The sequence below is a fragment of the Nomia melanderi genome, chromosome 3 (assembly GCF_051020985.1).
Source record: "Nomia melanderi isolate GNS246 chromosome 3, iyNomMela1, whole genome shotgun sequence".
In the NCBI taxonomy this organism is placed as follows: domain Eukaryota; kingdom Metazoa; phylum Arthropoda; class Insecta; order Hymenoptera; family Halictidae; genus Nomia; species Nomia melanderi.
Window position 1 is genome coordinate 15,174,815 of NC_135001.1, and position 17,459 is coordinate 15,192,273.

The 17,459-nt window shown below is 32.2% G+C and overlaps 2 protein-coding genes across 11 annotated transcripts in view; both read right to left on the bottom strand.

Annotated features, from left to right (window-relative positions):
• The window catches only part of LOC116431724 (dystrobrevin beta), a 32,276-nt gene extending 18,415 nt beyond the window's left edge, over positions 1 to 13,861 (bottom strand). For all 7 annotated transcript variants that reach the window (XR_004235990.2, XR_004235992.2, XM_031987547.2 and 4 more), the window contains exon 1: positions 13,712 to 13,861. The gene's annotated coding sequence lies outside the window, so the exon portion shown is untranslated. The remainder of the gene's footprint in view (positions 1 to 13,711) is intronic.
• A 1,665-nt stretch (positions 13,862 to 15,526) lies between these two features.
• The window catches only part of LOC116431730 (uncharacterized), a 29,311-nt gene continuing 27,378 nt past the window's right edge, over positions 15,527 to 17,459 (bottom strand). For all 4 annotated transcript variants that reach the window (XM_031987560.2, XM_076366307.1, XM_031987557.2 and 1 more), the window contains 3 exons: positions 16,598 to 16,765; positions 16,462 to 16,530; positions 15,527 to 15,676 (listed from right to left, as the gene is read on the bottom strand). In XM_031987560.2, coding sequence (XP_031843420.1) covers positions 15,558 to 15,676; positions 16,462 to 16,530; positions 16,598 to 16,765 — 356 coding nt within the window. In that variant the 3' untranslated portion in view covers positions 15,527 to 15,557. The remainder of the gene's footprint in view (positions 15,677 to 16,461; positions 16,531 to 16,597; positions 16,766 to 17,459) is intronic.

Below are 17,459 nucleotides of genomic sequence, written 5' to 3' on the forward strand. Positions count from 1 at the left end.
TTAACACTTTACGATTAGATTACTCAGAATGACAAACTCCAAATGTCTTGAATCACAATTATTAAAATTACGAAACTGCTTCCATGGCAAGTTATTAGATGAATTAATTAATTTATGAAGATACAGGACGATTAAGATTGAGGGAAATCTTAATAAACTCGTTCTTATAATATTTATAAAATATTGAAGTCTAATAATTTTAACTTGCAGAAATTTTCTGTGTCAAGACGTCATCCAAAATCTGTTGTACACCTTGCAACAATGTATTTACGCTTTACGTTAATACTTTATGAATTAAACTGGATTGAAATTATGATTCGATGTCCATATAGATGCGAATAAAGAAAAATTATAAGTATACGAAATAATTTATTTCATAATTAGCGCAATTCTGATTTAATCTACATTCTTGAGAATATTATGATATATTACAATATGATAATCTCTATAACACAAAATGAATATTAAATATAAATATAATATAGGTACTATATACTCTAACAGTATATAAGGGTTAACCGAAACGCAATCGGCAACTGTTTCTAAACCATCATAACTAGTAAAATTATGTCATCATGATGACCTGCTTCCTATTATTGCGAAACTCAGTTTCCCGTGTATTGTTCTTAGTTAACTGAAGACGTCGCGGTAAAGATCATCAACTGTGGCGATGAAAAATTACCTTGTACAGAGTGGAACGAAATGTTTGGATTTTGCTGTTATAGCGTGATTCTACACCTTCGGTTTAATGAGAATTCGGGTAAAGAAGCTAGTGCAACATTCCCACATCCCTTGAGAAAAAGTGTTAACATTTTTTATTGCATCATCGCATTATACTTATTGCGGAGGCAAATAGTCTCAAAGGAACTATGGGTAAAAATGAATAGTTTTTTTTTTGTAAATCGCTGTAAAGGAACGCGATATCGATTGTCCTTTTCTGGTACGCTACGTACTTTGAAAAAATACGATCGATATCGTTCATCGATTGGACCACTGTAGGGAATGTTATTAAAACCTCCATTTTACAATTATTTAAAAATTTGAATGTTACTGTAAATATATAAAGTTCAGGTTGGTATTTGTATTTTTTTTAGTAGTTATCGCAGTCATTAACGACATATTTATCCTGTCAATATTTTTATAGACCACATTCTTAAATTCGCGTTTTATAGACAATACTTTATCAAGATTGATAAAATTTCCTTCGGAATCTGGAAATTGTCAATTTGTTAAACCTAACCCGAATAAAAGCTTTCTTAACCTGTTAAGTGCGGAATTTAGTTTCAATAAAATGCGCGCGCAATAAGATCAAATAATGAAGTGCATACTCGTGAAATGCAGGCGAAATGCACTTATAATATATTCTAACAAGAAATTAAAGCGAAACGAAGAAACATTACATGATTGTTTACAAAAATGAATAGCCCATCGTTGAAAAAGTTAGCACCATTTAGAATTTTAAGATGACATGTATACATGGAATGAGCTACTCAGGAGTACATAATAGTTTCCAAGATAAAAGACACTAAGGATGCTTTTAAATACTAAAGCGATTTTGCACCTTATAAACGAAGAAATCTGCTTCATCGAGCCGCTAAGAGAGTCGTAATTGCTCTAAAGGGGGAAAAGAGGCATAAACCCATGTCTTACGACGCGATAACGCCGTAAGAAATACGCGACGAGCGTTGGGCCACCCCCGTGTTACAGGTTTCCCGGCCGTCGCTTTTAACACTAAGTTTACGGGACGCGTCAATTTGATGCGTATTGAATTTTATAAATATCAATTAGTAAATGTTTATGTGAATTTTGATTGATACAGTTGCACGAATGTAAACCTTAACCGCCTATTTTTAAATTTCTAATTTTTAAGATCCAAATGAATGAACATCAATTTTTCTAGGAATAACAGAATAAATTCTACAATAAATGTTCGTAAATCTAGTATTTGATAAAGCTACACGTTGTAATATGAATTATAAAACATTTAACAAACGTAAAATTAGAACAGAAGAATTACATATTCATCTGAAAAAATAAATAACTCATCGTTGAAGATAGCAGAAGATAGAAGAAGTACCATTTTACATTTTAAGATGTCATATGTACTCGTCGAACACAATTAACTGGTTACTGGACACATGCATTTTTTGTACAGATTAAATTCTTTGTTATACTGCGTAGAAAAGTGTACATCATCAATTAAATAACGTCACTCGTCAGGGAAGATAAGACTCTGTGTATGAAAAACGTTTACAAAGGCATTTTTTATGGCACGGGTCGTTACAACGGTCGTTCCAGCTATCGTTTGTAGAGCAGTGACGCAAAACGAAAACGAGCACTTCGAGAGGTCGTACTCGGAATTTTTTGATAGTTTCAGCTAAGCATTTTTTCTTTGTTCTTTTCACGTCGAACGATATCGAGGCCATCGATCACTTTAACCCTTTATGTCCAAAATCGCGGCGTTTAATATATTACTGGCACTTTTACTTTAAATCCTTTGATTCTTCAAACTACAATAGCGTTCAGACAATACCCATGCTGCGCATAATAATTACCAAAAAGTTAGAGCATAAATACATATAATGGATATTAAAACAAACTGCGTAAGCATATTTGGTTCACAGCAGTACTTTAATGAAAATGGCTCTTTAAAGTACTTAGAGAATGTAAACGTTTAAAGAAAGGATTGTAGTATTATACAAATTAATATAAAATGGATGTTGAAAGAAATTATTGCCAGAGTTACAAGAAAAGTAAGAAAAAATTTATGAATAAAATAAGAGTATTATAATATCTGTTGCTCTTGTATAATGGTAGAGAATGGAGTGGTAATGTGACCCCTAGTTTCATATTTTTTTCTAAAATTCAATTCATAACTTAAATTGCTTAAAATTTGTATCTTTTATCTGTGCTTTACTTTGACCTGGAAGATAATGGTAGGAGAAAAATAATTGAATTGAATTTAGTATGTATTACAAAAAAAAATACATAATACATTATTATATGTTATTAAGGTTTCATTTTTGAAGCACTTAAATAGCACTAAATTTTGGAACAGTCGCAGTATTCCTTTTCACACGATATGCTTGCACTATGTACTCATAATTAGGTTAAGTACTAAATGAATTTAATATTGAAAATTGTGAATAAAGTACATATGAGGCGATAAATGTATATTTTGCTATAGAGGTATATTATTTTTACTTAATTACTAAAAGTATGTTGATCTATCCATTTGATCTTTGATAAGATGAAGTGGATTTTTATGAAAAAACGCCTTTTAACAGACGAGTATGTTTATGATTTAAATTATCTTTGTTGTATTTAAACTTTCATAAAACATAAAAAAACTAATTATGAAATTATTATTAAACCTTTATATATTGCCTTTATTTTAATCCAATGACCATATTACAACTTTTTAGTTTTTGATATTAATATATGTAGTCCCTGTATTAAAATAAAGGCAATATATAGATATAAAAATAGCTTTAACATAATAATGGACTTTCCGGGGACCATATTACCCTATTTTATGGAGAACCATTAGCTTCACATCTAAAAATATCAATAATTAGATAATTGCACTTATATATATCGATTCTGTAAACCTTTTATGAAATATGTTCCAACACACAATTCTTTAACTTACACAATATAAAAATGAAACTATAATTATTTTAAGCTTAAAATGTTGGGTAATTTCAGCTTCTGAATTTTGTCAAGGCAGCAATAGATTAAAATATACACCAAGCCAAACAGATTTAATTTTCAGTTAATTATTGTATAATTTAATTATAAAATAGTTTTGATTCAGTTGTTTCTACATTACGCCAATCTGAAATTTTTGATCTACTACTAAATTGTAATTTCCGCCATGTTCACATTACGATTATTACGGACGTAACAGTTGCGTTGCTTTAGAGGTTCAGTGATCACATGCAAAATAGTGGTAGTACAATCGTAGTGCGGACAATCGCGGTTCAATCAAAGTACCTCCTCTATTGTGTTCCAAGCACACTACAGTCATGACCTGATCAAACATTGCACCTGCAGGATAAACATGTACAACAGTAGGTCATTCCGTATTCGAATTAATAAGAAGACCAAAGTGATGAGATAAAGAAATTTTTCAACGATGACAGAATCACCTTTTCCAACACTAAATTTCATTTATTCAAATAGAGATCTCGAACACTGGCACCTTGTACAAATGTTTACGGATTCCGGATATCTAAGAGAACACTGGATATCACGATACTTTACTCTCCCATGTGAACTTCAAAAGCAATTTCCAAGCAAACGAATCATTTTTAGTTAATGGTTTCTTTCAGACTAGTAAAGGATTATCAAAATGTTTAACCTCTTTTTTCCCAGGTTCAGAGCGACTTTTTCGGTCACTTCTCTTACATCCTTTTCCATCAAAACGAACCGATATCGCATAACTTTGGTTTGATACGTTTTCTTATGTGATAAATGGTTTACAAGTGAATTCAAATAACACGGTTGAATGATTCACTCTTTATAGGGTTTCATAGTTACTATGAATCATTATGTTCGAATTAGTTGTTGGTACAAAACAGTGATTGTGTTTAGAATTGTGTTCTTTTCATATATACCTCTTACTACTTCTCAGTTGTATATTTCTAATTGTTTGGGATTCTTATCGCGTGATTGTCCATACGAAGGAGTCTTGACCGCTATCGAAATCGTTGCGCCAGCTGTTAGTCATCCGTTTGCCTCGACTCAACAACAAAAACAAATGCCAACGATGAACTCTTTCGTTTGAATTGAACATTGAGGACACAGGTTTGAGTCAAAGGAACAATTAACCATTCAATCCCAACCAACCTAAAAGAATCAGTTAACACTAAAACTACCAGGCGGATCAAAGTGACCCGTTTCTGATTTCTTCTTTCTGTAATTATTAAATAGATAATAGATGGTTCTCTGAAAAATTATTATAAAAATTGATGTAGCAAACCGCAAATTGAATTGTAAATCAATTAAAGTCTCAATAGGTGCATTCTTGGTGTTTTTATACAAAAATATCAAAAAGTCAATTTAACGGCTCGGTAGTTTTAGTGTTAATATCCGCGATATATTGGTTTAGTAATTTGATTTACATACAGTCTTGAGAATTCATCCACATATTTTTCACTTAAAGAGAAACCAATTTAATAGTTCATCAAACTGACCAAGACGAACAAATCAAATATTATTGAGTTATGGTGTATTCGTTTAAAGCTACGTAAATATTGAATTCAATAATAGTTAAAAAATAAGAAAATAATAGGAACTATCCAAATAGTTGAATATCTTGCATTGAAAAAATGAGTGATCATTTTTTAATATTCCGAGGTTCAAAACTGCACTATATGTTTTTTCAGAAGTTCTCTTTTACATTAAAAGTAACTCGTGTAACTCGAAGACGTTTAACGATAGCATGACAGCATGATGCAAACTAGGTAGATACATCTAAGTGCTTAGTCATTTAACATAATTATCTCATACGAAAACTTCGCGTTCAGTTGTTAGGTTTCAATTTACAAGTTTTTATTACATTATCAGGATGGATGAAATTAGTTGACGTATAAATAAAATAAGTGTAAATTTTAAGAAGAAAATAAAAAAATCATATGCTACCATTTAAAAAATAAATAAACATTCAACCTTCGTCTGAGAAAATTCCATTTGATAGCCTCGTATTTACAGAAATTTTAATGAATTATTCCCCGCGGGTAACAACATACACTTAAATTAGGGTGATAAATAATATCACGAGACTCACCTCATAAACTCTATAAAAATTTTAATCGAGTATCCGTCCTCGAAATCTCTATATACGGATATCTACTGTAATATTTGGAAAATTTAGTCGTACACATATCTCGAGATATAAATCTAAAAATCCAAAGCGCTCAGTTTGTGGAAAACCAAGATTTCGATCAATCTAGATCGCAAAAAGTTATGATTCACATAACTGAAGTCTTACTATATTGCGAAAAGTACCAGTCCGAAATGTGAAAAGTTCTGGGAACCGCTGCCCTAGGAGGATAAACTAAACTGCGAAATGGTTAAAAGGTTGTTAGCGAAACGGCGCGAAGAGAAGATGTTCTGCTCGAAGAGCATCAATGGTTCGCATTGTTCGCCACTTCGCGCTTTAATTACACGACGCAATGAACTTCGCAACAGTTTCCCGAGGCCAGAGATCCGACACGATTACAGACCTCGATCTTCCGGAACACGGCCAGGCCTCTTTCCAATTTTCCGATTTTCAGTTAGTTACAATGAGGCCCCGAGTTACGATGTCTCTACGTAATGCGGTAGTCAATTGTTCTCAACCAATATTTCTCGCTCTACGTGGTCAGCTTTAACCGAATCAGTCTAAAATTTACTTGAGTAAAGAATTCGAGTGCGAAGGATTAATTTTATAACGTTTTTATGAATAACTGATTTGAGATTATACAGTTTATACACAGTTTAAGAACTTATAGAAATGTACTTGATCCACAGTGAAATCCGTCGAGCTGATACTAAGCATGTAAATCAAGTCCATGCGTATTTGACCAATTTTCAAACTTGTTTTCCACAAAAACAAAGCTTCATATAAAAACATTTTATTCTACATTTTCAATTCAGTTTTTCACGTAAAATTGTAAAACCAACAAATTTATTGTACAGCATGAATGTATTAAAACATACAAAATTGATGATAATGATGATACTATTATTAGTATTATTATTATTATTATTATTATTGTAAAAAATTTGATTCACTTTAATATATTCTAATTAATATTTTTATAATTAAACAATTAATGACAAAATTAAATAATTACATTACATTAATGTGTTTAACATGAAGTAAGTAATTGTTTCTAGATTATCAAAGTCATTTTATTACTTCACTGTTTTCTTGCAACCAAATTAACAATATAAACAAAACATTATTTTAAAGAATTTTCCGATTCAAATGATTGCAATTTCACGAGTGGAGACTGATTTTAGATTGTCTGTACACACAAATACTGATATGGATCTATATAAAAAAATACGTCCAAAATATATACGCATTAACATTTTTTCCACGCGGTAGTCATTCCAATATTTCAAAGATAATCGTGTTTGAAAATTTATCAAGCGTACATGATATTCATTGAGAATTGATTAACGTGTTTATTCATGTCAATGTGCGCGTGTCACAATAAATTCAATGATCTCGGGAATAAGGACTCTTAGAGAAAAATGTTATTTTATATTTTCGGTTCGTTCTTTGTTTCTGGTTGTACCACGATTTCGGAAACACCCTGTATACGTATGCTTCAATTCCCCGTTCCGCCCGATTGCGTATTGGATCGAGCCATAGCAACATTGCGATAATAATACCTCTGCGAGCTCTAAAAACCCGAAGGACATCGGTTTTCCAGCGCGGGAATTAAATGCAGAATGCAGGCGCGCGTAGGAAAAAAAAACGGGAGATCAGAAAACGAGAGTTGATATAGTTTGTAATTTCCTAGTGTTTGTAATTTTTGTTCACGTTAATTACTTATTTCAATATCCGATGAGATATATTTTAATTAATTTCTATTATAAAAGCGGAAATTTAATTAACCCTCCGCCGGAAATGTGGATCATTTATGGTCCTGTCGAAGATTTCATTGTTTAGTTTCTAAAAATAGGTGCTAAAAAATCTTGTACCTCTGGAGATTAGATACCTTAAGTGCCATTCTTCCTATTATTGCGGTTCGAATGCAGAACAAATGCACATAATATATATTAAAATAAAAAAACCAAGGCAAAATAAAACAGAATTACATGTTTACTTGAAAAAATGAACGCAATTAACTGTATTAAATTAAAATCATGTAAAAACAGTATTTACTACACACCGTAGACATCTTTATATCAATATTTGACATTGAAATTAAAAATTGAACAAAGTACAAGAATTCGTGAAAATTTTTCCGCGTGCTACATTAGTCGCCAATGGACGTCAAGGGACTGTCGCATGCGCTTTGCATTCAACTCTTCTGCGACGAAAGGGTTGAAAAGAGTAGTTATCAGTGCCATCTTCGACAGTAACATAAAAGAATAATTCATTTTGTTATAGAAACACAAGAATGTTTAATGCGTGCAAAAAATGATTCTTGAACCTTCCATCATCCAAGTTAATACTTTAAAAATTTCGTTCAATTTTGCACTAGTTAATTATATACCACTTAATTCAGTACATTTAAAGCATTATATTAAAAAAAAAAAGACTAAGCCAATAATTCGGTACAGTGTCAGCAGTTCAAGGGTTAATACTAGAAAATATAAAATATGTAAACATGAAAAAAACTGAAGATAAATACAAGAAAATAAGAAGCTTATATAGGTAGAATGTAATTAATGGGTTTGGCTTCTGAAAGGGGTATATGTACTTACATATGTAATTCAATTCGATTTAATCCGCACCCATTACGGATTAATGGGATTGAGTGCCTTAAGTACATTAAAGCGGGATATTGTTCGATGAACGAGGCAGAAGAAACGGAGCAAAACCTAATGCTAGAAATGGTCCTTTTGAAACCAAGGTACAATTGAGAGTAGAGAGAGTTGTTTGATATGATAAAATAAATCGAAATTGCAGAATTTTTAATTACAGTTTTTTTCATAGAATATTTCATCTCCTAAATAATCAGTTTTGAAAATTATGAATACTTTCCTTATAAATAAAATAATAATTCAGGTTTGTTAAGACATTGGATGTAGTAATTTTCGTATGTTTTGCTGAAGATATCGAACTTTCAGGAGGCGAAATATGCTTACACACATACAATCAGCAACCAAAATATTTAAACAGCGTAGTAAGAAATAAATTATCATTAATCTTTTGCCCTATGATTCATTTCGTAACTATGATCGATACAACTACTTTTTTATTAATAATTTATTAAGAAAAGGACAAATTTTAATTTCAGTTTAAAATTTTCGTGATGAGCCTGACACGATATATAGGTCAAAAAGTTAAAAAAAATTGTACACCGTGTATTACTATTTATTGAAACAAGTTACATTCATGATGTTGTATACATTCAATAAAATTTTTAAAATATCTTACAATATGCAAACAAAGTATGGAACATTTATTTATTGCGTTTAAATGTGCACGTCTGTCTAAACATAACGTTCGAACACTTTTGTTGTTGATTGTAATTCAAAAAATATAATATTAAATTGCTGAATTGAGTTGCATTATCGTCCTTCGCGTGTTTGCCTTATTGCATGTCACCGCTGTATATGACATTCATTATATACTTTAAAAAGTTTACGAACAATTATCGTTTAATTAAACGAATTGCAGCAATTTGATTGGTTGGGGGGTTATCAGTGACCCACACGGTATCGCCGAAAGTAAACATGTTCACACCTTCGCGACTGGCGTCACATATTTTTGACACTCAACATTCTTTTTTCGCGTAGAGAAAATTAAATTACTTTCACGTATATTTCTATATACAATCGTAACGCCTGGTATAACGCGGTACAAGTTAACAAGATCTTTTTCTTGACTTACGTTAATTGAAAATCCCATTGTTGCACCTATTGAGACCTTAATTGATTTACGATTCAGTTTGTGCATTACTACACCAATTTCTCTATTAATTTGTCACAGAAGCATCTGTTATCTTTTGTATGACTGTGTCCTTCATTTTGAAAATGGACGAAATCACTTCAAGCGTAAAAATTCATATTTCCTTATTAATAGAGAATAAAATTTAAGTTACACACAACATTAGACAGTTATAATAAATTCTTATTTTTCAACACTAAATACTTTCCGAAATATTTTGTTATATACTATAAAAATATTTTTTAATTTATTCAAATATTGAATTTTTAAATTATCTCGAAACTAAAAATACATGACTTAGTTCACTTTCAAAGTTAATGGCACAATTGTAAAAGAAGAAATAAGGAATAGGTCATTTTGATTCATCTGCTAGTGTTAACCCAATCCCATCATATTGTGATCTGTACTTGCATCAAGTTTTTTCAGTATATGTATCATGCTATAATACATAAATCAATATAGTCATGTATAAATCATATAATCGGACAAAAACGTTCACGGTTGATCTTACGTGACTGTTTAAAAATTTTATGAAGCTGCTAACTACACTACCCCACTAATAGGTTATTTAACACTAAAACTACCGTACCAGTCATGATGCCTGGTTTCGGTTTTCTTGTTTCGCAATTATTGATACCTTAAGAGCATTGAATATTCGAAATGATTTAAATTTATTATACTTGAATACTATAATAAATATCTGAGGAAACTGAAAATAATCTATTGTTACAATTTTTACAGGGATTAAATATCAATCACATTAAATGCTCAGTAGTTTTAGTGTTAAATCAGATTACACTGACACTTGCAAGGATATTTAAATATGATGCAAATGAGTTAAATCGGATAATCGACGTTCTACTGTATTTCTCCATGTGAATTCATTGCTTCAGTTTTACTAAGATTTTGAAAACACCCTGTATGTCGGATAGGAAACAAGCAAATTGCGTTATGACAACTCGTGTAGCCTCATAAACACTCGTTTCGCAAAACTTTGAACAAAAGCTGGTTTGTGTTGAGAATAAAACTTTCTCGCGTATCTGGTTAATATCACTGCGGTACCAGATCGCAATGAGGAATGCTCGGTAAATATAGAAGGGGCTGGCGATAAATGGAGGAAAAACTATATAGGTTTCTGTACTGGTGACTAATCGATATTTTACGATACCTGCGGTGGTGTACGAGCACACATTCGCGCCCGCGACGGACAAATTTTGTTTATCGGAAGATCTGTCAATTCTGATGAAGTAAATATCCTCTCTCGGGACTACGTTCCCGATACCAATCAATTGCTTCTTTTGCGTTATTAAAAACCATTAATAAACAATTGAGTTTAAAATACGCTTGTTGTTAACGGTTTATTCATTGGAATTTATTAACGAAATTCTCAATACCTGTACTTTATTGAAAAGAAATTTGATAATCCTGTAACTAATGATTAGATAGCGGATTTTAGGTGTTTGCATTATTTCCATTTAATTATCTGAAACAGAAGTCCAGAATTCCAAATAAAATTTTATCTACTAAAATTCTGAACTTATTGCAAGTGAACATTTTTAAAATATTTAAAACCAAAAATATTTCAAGTATTTAAAACTTTCATCGAAGAAAGCTGAATTGTGTATGACATTTATAAATACTAGAGAATAAGAAAATTGGATACTAATTGTTTGATGTTTGGGTAATTTATAAATAAATCCTTCAATCTTCTCTTGCAGATATAAAAGTTTTAAGCGGTAAATATAGCGACATATGTCCTTAAAGGGTTGTATCTAGTTTCTATGATATGGTTCATAAAAATCTATATGTGCATACACTGTGCATATTATAAGAGAGTCGCATTGTAATAGGGTTGGTGAAAGGGTCATTTACCTTACTTTCGCAAGAGAATTAGTGTCATAAGAGTCGCGGCAAATTTAAATTGAAATACTTTGATCTTCTGTTTAATGGTAAACTCTTCTATCGTATTATATTTTTTAATAGTTTCCTAACTAAGAGAATACATGATAATTTAATATCGATTGTCATCGAATTTAATATTAAAATTTTTCTTCAAACAATGAATTACATTTATTCAGAAAAAAATTTATTTCGGTACTTAAGTAATAACATTAATTATTTTGTTTACATTCATATTGGACATGTAATAATTTAATATAACAACGTTTACAGGGTTATTTACGTGGATTTATATTAATTTACATAAACTAATCATCAATAGAAATTTCTGCAGTTAATATTCTTTCCAATTAATGTTCTTCCATTAAGAATTAATAATTTCGCTTGTTTACTTATAATAAGAATTTAATTATTATTTATACTCATCCCATTGAAAAATTTCGATATTTTAATCGCCTATTTTATTCGATTAATTATTTAAATGTTTTAATAATGTGATTACAATTTATACGTTTTAAAACGTAATTACAATAAAGTAGTTACAGCTTGAAGAATAAACATAGTCGAGTCGTTTAATGAAATGGGAAGAGGGAACCGAAAGAATTCCAGGATGGAGATTCTCTCAGGTTTCGAGTCCTCGAGTTTATCGTCCTGCCATTTTCTTCAGTACATTTCGCCGACGAAATTGTCCTCTTTGTATCGCACGAATTGTCGAAAGGATCATTCAGGAAGGAATAAGAACAAAGATATCCTAGCGAGCGGAGAGTCGCAAGGGAATAAGGAACGTGTGGATGCCTAAGTTTGAATCAATACAATAAGTGGGCCAGGTGGGGGGTGTATAAGATCGCCCGAGGAGACAGAGGAACGGCCGGGAATGTGGGACAGTTTCGGTGCATACAGAGGAACGCGCGAAAAGGAGCGCCCGAAAGGCGCGGTCAATTTTGGATTCATCGTAATTCAACGTAAAAATTCTTTATTGCCTGAATCTCATACAAAAATCCGTAAAACGCGATGAAATTCCTTCGACAAAAGCTAATTAACTGTTCAAATTAATATCAATTTAATCAAACTTTTTCGTCGACAAAACAAATTTTTCTTTGAATATAACCTCCGTAAACCGATTTATCGAAATTGGTATTTGCGTAAACATCTAGTTTAGTCACAATCGAAATTCTCAATTGGTGTCGATTTAGAAAGCTGACTGCACATTGTGCGAGGCAGAATCCGACACATACAGATTGACAGTGATCTCGAGTAATCTATTGTTGAGCATAGTGCTGTTATAAATACATGAGAATATCAAATGATTGGGAAATGTTGTTTTTCAAGTGACTTTTAACTCAACCTTTCGGTCATGCGTCAACGTCAGGGATAAATGTCAATCACTGAAGACGTCAAGAGAACATGAATAATATTTAATCGGTTTATAGACTTTATCGACTTTAATGATTACGTTGCCATAAAAAGTATGCGGAGAATTCGGATGGCTTATACCGATGTCACTAGACCGCCGCGAATCAATCGAGAATAATGTTTTGGACCGGTGCCGAGTAGAGGAAGTAACGCGTGTCAGTGGAGCACCGTTTAACGGAGGGGAATAAACACTTCCTTTGCCAGGTAGGACGTATGTATACTCGTTCGGGCGGTATCCGTTATATTACATTAGACGCATATGAAGTTAATCTCATTTGCCGGGGCTTATCGTTGCCGTTATAATACACCATAACGGTAAATAAATAAGGGAACGACTGGCGAGCAATGAAAAGTTCAGCCACTAAAGTCCATGAAAGAGGTTAGCGTACCTACATTACCGATACACGAAACCGAAATAACAAAATTCAGATACGATCAAAATTTATGCTCTTTCTTTTTTATATTTTGAAATAATTCAGTATTCGTCCCTGATAGTTAAATAAAAATAATTTTACCATTCGTTTCAATCGTTCCAATACTTACACCTTAAAATGAAATTCCGGCGGCGGTAAACTGACTGAGCAGGTTTTATCAGCCACCGCCGGACCAACACGAGTACTCAGATTCCCCGTGGTTGAGACACTGATTGTGTATGACTATCTACCGATTTTCATCGTACTTAAAAGAAAAATATTTCAAAGTACAATTCGAATCGAAATCATCCGTAACGCCGTCACGAGACACGGCTATGCACCTAACCTGGTCTGCCGGTGTACATACCTCTCACTCGCTTTTGATGCGCGTGTCTTCAGGAAGGGTGAGAGAGAGAAAGAGAAAAAAGTGGCGACGGGTGTGGGGTTGCCGTCCCCGTGTCGACAAAGGCTCCTTTCGTATCGTTCTATCACATACGCGACGACATTAGGACCACCGACGCTCCGCGAAAGTCAGCCAAGTGGCGATAGCAACTACACTTCTCGCGGCACTCGACTAGCTACTGCTGCCTCCAAACACGGGACAGAACTGTCAAGAGGACCGACCGCGTCGTTTCTATGGCCTGTTCAAGCGAACGCGATTCATTCGAGCGAACTTTGTCACGTGAAAAGGTGTCCACGCTCGATCCTCTTTGGCCAGAAGCCGCAAAACACTCTCCGCCACGATATCGTTACGATAAACAAACTAAGCACAATCTCAATATAACGTGCATCGCGAACCTCGCGGCCATCACTGATTTCGACTGGTGCTAGACTGTCGGTGGCGCCACCACTTCTTTGGACGGGAGAACAAGGAATCGGACCAGTGCGCGCGCGATAGATGCCTGGTTTGCGGTTATGACATTTCGGGGTTATGAATGGTTCATCAGGTTAATACGTATTAAATATTGTCTTGTGTGTTAATGTAATGGATCTAATTTTAATCCCTTTTACAATTAACAAATAATTTCTTATTTGTGTATGTAGACATATATATTATTTAATAATAATACATTTTAAAAATATGATTTAGTTTTTTATGTATTGAAGTGCAACAGCGGTAAATGTAGTATTTTTAAAACTCTCTACTTCTATAATATATGGTAATAATATACAAATGTAGTAGCAGGTTATAAATTATGAATATGAATATGAGAAATGTTTTAAAAAATATTATTTTTATTGCGTCTGTATTTTCAAGCGTTTTATATCGTTTTTTAAATTTATTTATTAATTTGAAATGTTATGACATTGATACATTTAAGTTGTACTTCGGAAGATTATGCAATGTATTTGCCCTATTTGCATAAACACTATTATTTCCTTCAGAATTAAAAATTCAAAAAAATGTTCGATATAAAATTTATATAATTTCATTCGGGAAAATTTAATAAGATATTCAATTTTTCTTTGCATCTTTAATTAAAAAAATATTCAGAGAAGAATCATTGAATAACGCTACATCGATACACATGATATATTAAAAATTGTTGAAAATATCTTTTTAAAAAAAATAAAAACAAATTTAACAATAAATATGTAAAAAAGTAAAGCACACGTGGTAACAGCGATTTCTCGTAAATTTGCTTACAAACGTTTCACTGAAGTTGACGCGTGCTATTAAAATAGTCGATACATTATTGATTAAAAAACTGAATTTATCTTGGAAAAAATATAATAAATTAGCAATAATAAAACTGTATATCTTTATTTCTTTCAATCATATTGGCATTAAAATCTTTTTAAATAAAAATGTAAATACATCGAATACCTTATTTAGTTCCTCCCATGAAATTAAACAATATTTATGTGAAACATATGTTTTGTATTTTCAGTAGTTAAGGAAATAATAGTGTGTACAGGGATAAATTGAATATAACATTCCTTCCTTAAAAAATATTTATTCGAGACTGCATATACAAAGGTTTCGTACACTTTTAGTACATTAGTTAGGAGCGTTTTAAATAATAACTTGCATTGATTTATTCTTAAGGAAAAATATAATTACCGTACTTAAATACACGTTATTGGCAGACTATTGTCTTGATATGGCAGTGCCTTGAAAGGTTTTTAAAAATACGAGTATAAAAGTTCACCTTCACGATCTTGTCAATTGGCAATTGTACTTTGAATGTTTATAAAAATGCTGTTCCAGCTCAAGGTCCTTTTTCGTTGGTGCGAGTATACTGTAAGTAATTGGCGCCCGGATAATTACATAATTCGCAAAAGCCAGGTAATCCTTGTGGCCCAGGCGGACCTCTTATTCCAGGAAGACCTGTTGACAGAAGAAGTAAAGTAATTATTAATATCACGTTCCTATGCTTCACTTATTGGAAACCTATTAACGTATTCCGTAGCGACTGATTTTCGGTGCGGGAAGTCCTTTTTCTTTTGTTTTTTTTTATGCGCTTCTTATACATATTACATTATAACGTACCAAAGCTAGATAAAAAATGGTTTAAAATAATAACTTTCTTAATTATTTGTTTCGTTTTAAAGTATTTATTTAAAAACGAAATTTCCCTTTTCAGTACTACTAGGTAAATTATACCTACTTATATAAAAACGAAATTTCTTTTTAACGACACACAATCCGTTAATACACTATTCAATAACCATTCCATATTGAAAGCACATCCTTTTTAATTCTCTTAATTGTCTATTAATGCCTTTTTCGAATCTTTATAACTATTTCTGCTATTAAAAAATCTATGAAAATATTTGTACTTGTTAATCATTGATTTTTAAATAATTGCATGTCATGGATTTTTATGTTAATTATTTAAGATATTTTTTTAATTTTTATTAAATTACTAGTAGATAAAGTATTAATCCTTTGAGGATGAATGTCGTCATACCAATGACATCAGGTTTCCATATATAGAATCAAAAGTTGTAAACAAGTCATTTGAATATGTAAATAACGAAAGGTCAGCACATAGTTTTCTTCTTTCCTATTATTTAAGATTTCGACACATAATATAGCTTTCAACGAAAGCAATCTAGAAAATCTTCGTCCGCGAAGAGTTAAAATAATATTTATAAAATGTTTTTTTTTACCCGGTCTGCCTGGTTCCCCTCGTTCCCCTTGTCTTCCCGGCAATCCGATACCATCGTTGCCAGGTGGCCCTGTAAACAAATTCAAGATAATTGTAAATATAAGCAATTGACTACATAAAACAAGTCTTGGTACTACCAGGCAATCCTCTTGGCCCAATAGGCCCATCCATGCCAATGCCTTCCGGTCCTCTGTCACCTTTCTCACCGAGTTCACCAGCTGGGCCTTGAGGACCTATGGGACCTTGTGGTCCGGGTAAACCTACGAAGCCGCGTTCCCCTGGTAGACCTGGCGTACCGGGATCACCTAAATTCATTGCAAGGTACATAACACATTTGTAGAAATAATTTATCGATAATCTACTTTTATCGTTATTATTACAATCCACAATCTGACATCTATCGCATGCATTGTTAAAATATGTATTACCTCATTTTAACAAGAAAACTTTTCGACACCTCTCACTTATTACGAAAAATGTAACGTGAGTTCTACATGGCGTACCCAGTGTTAAGTAGAAAAAAGTTTGCAGGCTTAAAAATGAAATAATTTTCTCATTGAAAAATTAAAAAGATTCTACAGTCATTTATGTAATTGGACCTTTATGATACATATTGTGCAACATGAATGCTGTGGAATGAAAACATCATGCTCGCAAATCGAAGATTCTAATACAGAGTAATCTTACACAGGCAAAACTTTTGTCAGAACATTGAATAATCGTGTCCCTAAGTTGAATGAGCTTGAAATATAGAAGTTGTTATTACTTCTTTGCAGATAATATCTCCATTTATTATTTACACACCATTGAATAAGGGAAAAAAGAAATATTATACTGTAGCTATTCAAACAATCCAAAACATTCGTAAGCGTGGCAATATTTTCAAACGTATCAATTGTAGGAAACTGCAGTTTAAAAGAATACATAATTTTACGAACTCAATTTTATTTGAAAAAATACTTTGATCCGATTGATTACGTTACTAAACCCTTGCCTTAG